Source organism: Polistes canadensis, unplaced genomic scaffold (genome assembly GCF_001313835.1).
Source record: "Polistes canadensis isolate GaletaPanama2010 unplaced genomic scaffold, ASM131383v1 scaffold_6, whole genome shotgun sequence".
In the NCBI taxonomy this organism is placed as follows: Eukaryota; Metazoa; Arthropoda; class Insecta; order Hymenoptera; family Vespidae; genus Polistes; species Polistes canadensis.
The window spans coordinates 1869910-1880393 of record NW_014569553.1 but is presented as its reverse complement, the minus strand read 5'-3'; the positions used below and the strand labels follow the sequence as shown (position 1 = coordinate 1880393).

At 40.0% G+C, this 10484-nt stretch overlaps 1 protein-coding gene across 1 annotated transcript; it reads right to left on the bottom strand.

Moving 5' to 3' along the window:
- Window positions 1-386: 386 nt before the first annotated feature.
- LOC106789426 (POU domain protein CF1A) lies at window positions 387-9131 on the bottom strand. The gene is made up of 2 exons (XM_014753610.1): window positions 5224-9131; window positions 387-1148 (listed from the first exon to the last, which is right to left on the bottom strand). The coding sequence occupies exon 1, from the start codon at window positions 8032-8034 to the stop codon at window positions 6676-6678; it is 1359 nt and encodes a 452-aa protein (XP_014609096.1). The 5' UTR covers window positions 8035-9131; the 3' UTR covers window positions 387-1148; window positions 5224-6675.
- Window positions 9132-10484: the final 1353 nt, after the last annotated feature.

Genomic DNA, 10484 nt, shown 5'->3' with positions numbered 1-10484 from the left:
TATCTTATCAGTTTTTACATCGTCCCACATATCGTAAGATCATGCACCATGATCGATCGATCGGTCGATCGATTACGTCGATCGCACAACGAATAAATTTCCTGTTTGTTTTTAGAAATCAGAAAATCTGACAACACTCGAATAATATACGATCGATGATCGAGCCGACAACCGAATAAACGCGAATAAATCGTAATACGATTTTAACGTCATCGTAAAAATTCTTTCAAGTTATTACCTATTTTTATCATCTTTGACACATAAAGAATCTTTTATAGGGTAGGTAAGCCATAATGTTCCCAAAAACGAATAAATAAATGAATAAATGAATAAATGAGTGAAATAGAATGAACGTGTGGATAAAACAAAACGACAGATTTCTCTTGTATTTACTTTCAATGTTGTTTATTTAATTAAAATTCAGTAGTAATTTAGCTTCCGACGTTCTAACAAAATCAGTGGTCGACACCACTCGCCAAATTTCAATATTATTTTTTTTTTTTTGTTTATCGTTAATAATTAATTAATGTATAATAATAATATACAATGAAAGAAGGGAGAGGGTAGGTATTGTTTACAGATGCGTGTCATTCTTCTTTTGTTTTTCTTTTCGTGTATTAGATTGTAATCCCATAAGTATCTCGTTTTTACATGTCGCCCCTATCATTTGCACCGTGCGTCGTCGGCAAAAATCACGCACGCGTACTGCACTTCAAAACGATTGTCAAAGAAAATCGAAGTGTTTTATTAAGATTCTTTAAATAAATTCGATCTTTCGTTATTTTGGATCATATAGATCGTTTGTACAAATAAAAATTCTGGTCCTTCGATTTTCTAACAGTACGAACCGCCTTCTCTACTGTCTATGTGGTGTTTTTTCTTTTTTTTCTTTTTCTTTGTATGTACACATCATTTTCGTTAAAAAATAAAATAATAGAAGAAGAATAAAATTTATATCGATCGTATACCGCCGAAAAGTAACGTTCTCTCCGTTGCGCCAAAACTCATTGTCCATCCTCCGATACAAAACACTCGAACACTCTCAAAACATTTCTTCTCTCGTTGAAACGTCGTTGAAACACAAGCGGTATCAACAAAATCTCATATCCCGGCCGTGCATCGTCTCCATTCGATCGAAATCTACACACCTAAACAAAAAAGAGTACTTAGTGAGTTACCGAGAGACACACGATTAACAAAATATATATCTCTTGTAATATATCGTCCCAAATGAAACAACAAATAGACTACTCGCGAGTATTAAGAACGAACGAGAATTAACGAACGGAATTTCAATTGGCGCAACGAACGCTTTCTTTCCGATAGTCGATCGCATTTTTCTTTTCTTTCTCTGTCTCTCTGTCTCTTTGTCTGTGTCTGTATTTTAAGTAACAAGAAATTCTACTAAATATCTTCATTTATCGAAAATGATTTCTCGTTAAAATTCCCATTAGATTTTGCAACGTATCATATATATATATATCTATTTCATTAGACAGTTCATACTTGTTTTTTTTAAGCACAATCAAAAGAAAACTATTTTCTTTGATACTTTAATCACAACGAACCACAAATATTATCCTCGTTGGTTAAGTTTTTCTCATTAATTAAAGGTGCCAAGAAGGAAATAACGGGTGAGAAATTTTTCCGCGTATCTACGTACGAGAAACGCTTACCGAACACACTCTGACGAAAACTCGTTAATATTCTACGAAGACGTAGTTCTAATCGATCGATGAGAAAAACAGAAAAAAAAAAGAAATATATATACGAAGGAACAAGGAAAAAGAAAAAAAAAAAAAAGACATGACCAATCGAAGCTCTTCGGTAGAAAGATAAGAGAGCTATATACACCTATGCGTGGCAAAGTGAGCAAATAATCGTGCACGAGCACAAACTCAAGTCAGTATAGGGATAATAAAGCCGCGTAATCCACCTGCGCGCTGTGGCGTTACGTCGACATCGCCAACGTAACGTTTTAATGAACTTGCGCCTCGCTGTTTTGTGGCAAATCTTACGTAATCGAGGGAAGCTAAGAAGAGAACCGAGAGAAGTTTGTTTATTAGGGGGAGACGACGGATTTAACGACGTCCCGTTCCGCCGGTTTTCTCCGATATACCCTCACCACCTCCTTCTCCTCCTCCTCCTCCTCTTATCCACCATAAGTCCCTCCTGTGCCTAGAGAAAGAGAAAGAAAAAGAGAGAGAGAGAGAGAGAGAGAGACCAGTTGCCCACGCTATATGTGAGAGAGAGAGAGACATTCATTTTTCAAATACTAAACTCTTTCACAAGAAATCTAGTCCCACATGAAACTACCTTTCTTTTTTTCTTTTTTAACAACTTGCATTTTCCGGACCCGCATTACGGTATATCAATTGTAGCAAGACCGAAAAACTAGATAACGATTATTCTTATTTCTTTTTTTGTTTTTATCACAAAACATTTATTAAATTTTCAACTCTCGGTGACACAGGTAAGAGAATATTAACGAAATACTAAAATATATAATGTTTTAGGAAAATTCATAAACGGCTATTTCAAAGGATTAGAATCATATTATCAAGGTATGTAGGTAGATACATTGAGTGAACGCGCGCGCATTGTTACACGAAACGTCTGGCTCACGGTCTTGCTCATCATGCGAGAGATTACTTCGCATTCCTACATGCATTGCATAATTTAGCATACTTTATTCGTACTCCTTCAAAATACTTATCATCGGATTTACACGTCGAAGTGAACGGGACGGTCTAATGGAATTACACGTGTCCGGAAGATCAACGAGCGCGTTTTATTCTGAGATCGTTGTCGATTAAATTTAAAAAAAAGAAAAAAACGATTAAAAAAAAACATTTCTCTTTACAATAAGAAAAAAAAATAAGAAAGAAAAAGGACGATCTTTCAGCTCACTCAAAATGTACACCTGAGATTTTTTTAAAAAAATTCGCAATCTTAGAGCAAGTTTCTTACGCGAACCTGTCTTAACGACGAAAGGACAAGCTAAAGGCAGCAACCCTTTCCAAGAGAATTTACAAAGAAAAGAACACGCTAACATGGCTGACGAGAAAATATATATATATATATATATATACAATATATAGAGAGAGAACGAAACGAAGAAAGATACGAAGGATAAAATTGACTATGTTTACTCGTGTGTATCTATGAACGAAAAAAACAAAAATAAAAGAATCGATGTTGACTATCTTTGAGTGGATGGAAAAAATTGAGAAAAATACTCGTACCACTGAAATGACAAGAATTTTATCGAAAACAATATAAGTAATACGTAATAATATATTAATAAATATCTTAGCTAATAATCGAAAGGATTGTTGCATTTCATCATATTTTTCTTCATTATTACTCTAGCCCATTTTTTCTATATTTTATATATATATATATATATATATCTATCTATATAGTATACACATTCACCATCCCCTGGTTGGACACATCTATGTTTTTTAAATTCTCCTTCTACCTCGTTAATAAACGCGATTGCATGCACGCGCGCGCTCGCTCGAGCGCGAATTTATACTCGGTGAGCTTCGACCAACAAAAAAAAAGAAACCAGTACCGAAAAAAAACGTTTTTTTTTTTCTACGGACAGGTCGCCCGTATCGAATTTTTGTTACGCGTCACTAACGGAAGATGAATTCGCGTTTTGTTGCAAAACGTTGGTTTTCTCTATCTCTCTCTCTCTCTCTCTTTCTCTTTCTCTCTTTCTCTCCCTCTTTCCCTCTCTCAAATACACATGCACGCACACTTTCTATACACAATCGTGCCTGCGGCTAACAGACATACCCTCGTTAATATCCAAAAGTTGCAAGATCTTGGAAAAAATCGAAATAAAATCGACTAAAAATGATACTACGTGAAAGAGAGAGAGAGAGAGAGAAAGAGACAAGGTGAAGTGAGAACAGAAAGACGAATTCATTTCACCCTAACGAAATTAACGAGAAATTTTCGATAAAATCTTGAAATTTATCTCATTGAAAGAAAAACTACAACCATAAAAAAGAGAAAAACAAGAGAGAAACAAAGAGTGAAAATTTCGAATAGATTTCACAGAAAGGTTCTTACGTTCTTCTTTAAAATAGTTCGCAGTTATTAAAATTAACAAATTAATAATAATTATTATTAGAGTAATTATATAATTATAAAAATAATAATTATAACATAAAAATAAAGTAATAATATACGGTAATAGTAAATGGTGACCAGTAATACAATAGTAATAATAATAAGTATGATATAATGAATAAGAAGAAAAAAATCTTTCGCAATAATTACAATAATATTAATGAACCGTAATTATTACAATTATCTTTTCCAACGAGATAAGATATCTCGAATGATAAACAAATATATAGAATACAATAATAATATAATAATACATAAATAATATTAATAATAATAATAATAATAATAATAATAATAATATTAATAATAATATTAATAATAATAATAACAATAATAATAATAATATTAATAATAATTGTATAATTACAATAAAAATGATCAATAATAATATACAAAATTATAGCCTTTCGGACAATGGTTTAACCGCAAATCTTTTTCACATAATATTAGTATCGTCCAAAAATAATTGCAGTTCTTAAATATTGAATTTAAAGACTTGGTTGAAACGTCGAATAATTGTTGAACAATTACCATTGAACTCTTTTGCAACTTCTCAAGTTATTTTACGTGGATTTACTTAAATAATGTCCCTTAAATTATTATTGTCAATAAATACAGAACATTCATAACCCTTTTTATCTTCAAGCTTTCGCTTTCGTCACGAAATTTTTCAAACGAATATTGAGTTGTAAGTTAGCTAATTGTCTACACAACCAAAAACAAGGTTTATATTTCAAGGAGTTTCTGTTTCTTAATGTTCGAATGTAAACTCATATATATATATGATTAATTGAAGTATTTAAATTCAACATTACTATTAAATGAAAACAATAATGTAAGCAAACATCAGTAGTTCCAATTAGACCTTTTCCCATGGGGCATAACATGACGAAAGATAACTAAAAAATCCTGTTTCTAATTTTAAATAACAAAAACCACAATTAATTTTGCACCTATCTAATATTTATATATATATATATGTATACATTTTTTTGTCATTACACACGTATGTGTACAAATACTATTTAAATTCGTTTACTTATATAATTATTATATCTCATATATATATATACTTACTCTTTATACAGAAGGGTAATTTTTTCGTTTGATGGGGATCTGTCTGGTTGAAATTCGCACACGTGCGGCTCGCGTATCCCCGCAAGGACGATGACGATGACGATGACGATAAAGTTGACGACGACTTAAAAGACGACGCGTGCGCCCTTGTTTCAATCCGCATCTTTCCTTTTACACTCTGCTTTGTCTTCCTTTTCTTCTTTTTCCCAATCTTTCCATGTCGTTAGTCCATGCCATACTTTGTTTTTTTTCTTTTTTTTTTTTTTTGTTTGTTTTAAGAAGGCGATGACAGTGTCGGTGGCGATGGCAGCTGCGACGGCAGCATTGATGACAATGACGATGAGAGACGCCGGCAACGGTGTCAACGATGATGACGACGCCAACGGCAAATGTTTTCACTTAACTTACTAGCTCTTTTTATCTAGTACATTATTTACAGTCCATATTTACTTATGTTACATCATTCGTCGGGAGTCGCAGCATTTCGCGCTAAATCCCAAACGAACACAGCACTATCCTACGTATGTATGTTCGTTGCGTTTTGTCCCTCATTTTCTCTTTCTCTTTTTCATTTTGATTTCATTTGATTTCTTATTTGTTTTTTTTTTTTTTATTGTTGATTGTTGTTGTTGTTGTTGCTCATTCGCTCATTTTATCATGCATTCCCTCTCTTTCTCATATTCACTAAATCTTTTTTTCGGTCCAATACTCTTCTTCACCAAATAGTCTTTCTTCGGAACGCGCACTGTAATAAGTATTTAGAGAGAAAGAGAGAGAAAAGAGAGAAAGAGAAAGAGTTTAACACAAACGACACTCGTCGAACAATGGACGAACGAGCGACGTTTCCACAAGTCCATGTTTCTAATAGATCGTATAACGTTTCCTCGGCTTATTTTCAGCGACGGTGAACGACGTTGATCGTCCTTTATATTCATCTCTCTTATTCTCTTATATCATCTGTGAGTCCTCTTGTCGTACGAGACGACAGAGAGGGAAGGAGGGAAAGAGAGAGAGAGAGAAATAGATAGAGAGAATGAAATTAAAGGAACGATATTAAAAGAGCGAGAGCAATAATAACAGAGCAGCATCGAACATCGAGCTCGTCAGCCTCCCCGGTGTGTACGGGCCATGAGTCCAGCCTCGTTAGGCCCCGTTGAACCTCATTATCGAATAAAGTTCATCTACGATTGGTGTATCCCGTTTTTTATGTTTTCTTATTGTTTCTTCGTACTTTCTTCCTCCTTGAATTCGTGTATATTCGCATAGACCGACCGCCTAGAGCTACGAGCTACCGGCATAACCGGTACGAGTTTGCAAATAGTGTTGGTAAAAGTGCGGCAGACTTTCCGCCGTTGGTGGCGGCGGAGGCGGTGGCGCAGACGAGGACACGGAGGAATTCGGTGCGTTTTGAGAAGTTAATGCGAGGCCCAACGGGGGAGGCCCCGGCGAACGCTAGTGAGCCGCCAACGAGTGGGCCGTGAGACCTTGAGGACTTAGCATCGGGGGACTGTGGCTATGGCCCATGGGCGAGCCATGGAGGTGATCCTGCGGATGATAGCCCTGGTGGAGGCCACCTTGTCCCTGATGACCCGGCGGCATGCCTTCCATGATGCCGTCGCCAAGCGTGTTCGGCGGTGTCATCCTCTTTTCCTTTTGCCGTCGGTTACAGAACCACACCCTTACTACTTCCTTTTCTAATTGCAGACTATCGGCCAACGTTGTGATCTCTTGAGCCGAGGGTTTTGGTTGTTTGTGAAAGTGTTGCTCTAAAGCACCCTTCACCGAAACCTCGATCGACGTTCTCTTCTTTCGCTTTCTACCTTGTGCCGCAATCTTGTCAATGCTCGTTGGCGAGCCCGTCGTTGAATCCGCTTCTTCGAGCCATTTTTGTAATAGGGGCTTTAGTTTACACATGTTTTTGAAGCTTAGCTGCAACGCCTCGAACCTGCATATCGTCGTTTGCGAAAATACGTTTCCGTAAAGGGTACCGAGTGCAAGACCAACGTCCGCTTGTGTAAAGCCGAGCTTAATGCGTCTCTGTTTGAATTGTTTCGCAAACGCCTCGAGATCATCGGAAGTCGGCGTATCTTCCTCCCCAGCACTGTGATCCCTATCAAGAGGATGTCCAGGATGAAGTGGATGACCTGTCGGTGGACTGTGATTGTGGGCGTCCCTGAGATGATGAGGAAGGCCGGCCTGGTGATTGTGCAACTGATGGGGATGCTGGTGAGGATGTTGATGTAGCATGCCGTTCATCGCCGCATGGTATTGTTGCAGGGTCGTAGGCGAAGCCGCACCACCGCTCGGATTGTAATGTGCCGAGGGTACAACTGGCGCGTGCCAGGAATGCGGCGACGCCATACCAGGGGATTGATGAGGTCCGCGATGGTGCATGCCTTGATCGGCGTTCGCCGCCGCGGCAGCGGCCGTTAAAGGTTTCACATCTAAACTCGTATTAGCCTGATGGGGATGATGATGAGGATGATGACTCGTGTGATGCATCCCCATAGATGCTGCCCAGGGATCGCTACCAGGTTGCAAACTGACCCATGGGTTAGCCGAGGAGAGGCTCGCCGCCGGATGCGAAAGTCCATTTGGCGACGGCGACGAGGTCACCTGATGATGATGGTGGTGATGATGATGATGCTGCGGCGCCGGCATATATTTCATTTCGCCGGCGTCGGCGGCGCTGCGGGGCGAGCCCGAGGAATAGCCACCCACGGCGATGTTCATCCCGATTGTTGTACCCGAACCACCATCCAGCTCGGCCGACACTGCGCTACTAACCGGCATGTACGTGGTAGCGGCCATCTACTTCCCCTCGTCGAGAGGTCTTTTTAGTTGCTCGCTGCCGGTTTTATCTTTACTTACCGGCTAATTTTGCGAGCACACCTTTAGATCTACAATTTTTTATCTCACTCTCTCTCTCTCCCACACACCCTCCTCTCCTCCAACGATAAAAACGATTAAAGTTTCTTCAGAATATGTTACCGAAACGTAATCCTTTTTAATATCGGAGCCTATTAACGACCGCTCGCACCGGTCCACCGTTCGCGAAAACGTAATAAATCCCGATCGAGCCGCATTATTCCGAGCGTACTCGTTACTCCGCCCGTCGAAAACAGTATCTCCCAGCTAATTTGTTTTCTATTTTGTCACACGTTATTGCAGACAACACAAGTTACCTTTTACAAAGGTGACAACACTCGCGAGAGTAATCCCGAAATCAGCCGATATCACTCATGTTTCGTATTCGAACTCGCGTAAAACTAAACGAAATGAATAAAAATAGGTATTTATTATAATCACTGTCGATGTTGAGCGAGGAGGACTTAGCAAACGTTGACACACTCTCGAAGACTTGCGGAATCGTAGAGACGAAACGCGACTCTCTCCTCGCTCTCGCTGCCGATCGCACTCTCGCGCGTTTCGAACTGTGTCGTAGTCGTCCTCGTCGTCGTTGTTGTCGTCGTCGTTGTCGTCGTCGTCGTCGTCGTCGTCGTCGTCGTAATCGCTATCGTTGTCACCCTCGTCGTCACCCTCGTCGTCTTTGGAGTCGTATGTGGGAGTTGCGGGAGAAAGAGTGGATACGTGTGATATAGCCAACGCCAAGGAACGTTTACGTTGTTGTTGTTGGTCGAGGAGTGTCGTATGTGTGAGAATGTGTCGTAGTAGTAACAACGAGTAGTAACGAAGGAAAGAGAGAGAGAGAGAGAGAGAGTGAGAGAGAAAATGAGAGAGAATGAGAGAGTGAGTGAGAGAGAGAGAGAGAGTGAGAGAGAAAGAGTGCGTGGTAAGGAGAGAACGGGTCGTAGAAAGATCTCGCTCGGGCTCTCTCATGCGTTATGCATGTCGTAGCTGAGAGCGACTGACTGCCTCGCCTCGTAGCTCGCCCGAGGTTCCCGAGGCTCCCGGAGCGGTTGGTAGAGGTTCGTCATGCGCGCCACCGTTCTGCCATTCCCCACTCTTTTCTACGTTCTCTCATACGATTGGTTCAGCTGGCAAGGTGGCCGTCGACGTACGTCACTGTCAGGCGGCACCTAATCTGACCGCGCCTACAGAACAGGCGAGGCACCCTAGGCGCCAGTCCTTTTTCCCTTCCACCCACCTTCACAGTCTATGGGTCTCTCTCTCTTTCTCTCTTTCTTTCTCTCTCTTTCTCTCTCTCTGCTTTTACCTCTCTTCGAGCTACTACAGGACCGACCGAACTTCTTCGCGCGCCGTTGCTCCTGCCGGCAGCAAAGAAGACTCCACACGTCCAGGAGCTTCTCTTTCCTCTTTATTCCTTCCAGAAGTACTACGTGCTCCTTTATTTTCCTCGGTCACATCTTTTCCGCACTTTTCTTTTCTTTTTGTTTTTTCTTTTTCTTTTTCTTTTTTTTTTTTTTTTACCTTTAGATAGACTAACCCATGAGTATCCTCTTCTTCTTACCAACAACGATTCTCGCAGAAATCCTACCAAGCAACAGGTACTAATTTAATCCCCAAGTAATTATCCGCGAAGAGGCCCGTCTCTAACTTTCAAGCAATATGTCACAACTCGTACGCATTTTTTCCGATTTTTCTTTCGATTCTTAAACCACAATGCAACAGGTATACCTATATATATATATATATATATATATATATATATGTGTGTGTGTGTGTTTGTGTGTTTACAGCTATTAAATCCATCTTATCAATATCGAGATTTTTCTAGCTTGTATCATCGATTCCGGCGTTACACAACAGGTATTCATTCGGAGTGATTAATTACCCGGAGAAAAATGGACCAGTTGTACCCCTAAGGTGGTCGTTTGGCTGAGAGAAGGTGGTATCAATAGGAACGACAAAATAAAAAATCATGTTTCGTCGGTGCAGCCGCGAACCGACTGATGAGAGAGAGGGAGAGAAAGACAAATAGCGAAGAAAGGGAAAAGAGAGAGAGTGAGAGAGAGAGATAAAAAGGAAAGGGGGAGGACAGCAAGCGAGGTTTAGTACATTTAAATGAGAGCCACAGGTAGCAGCATTATGCAGTACGTGCCAGCGACCCCTGAAGAGGGGTGAGTTAGATCATCGTGCGCCGCGTTCTCTCCCTCATCCCCCCTCCCCCAATTCGCCCCGGCAGGCGCCCCTTTCATACACCACACCACAGCCACCCAGCTGGCTTTCCTATCTTCGCACCTGTGTGTTCTACAACGAGACAAAGTCGATCTTTGCTAATATTTTTTCTTTTCTTATCGTTTTTAGCGACTATCCAAAGACGTCCGCGAAACAGCTCG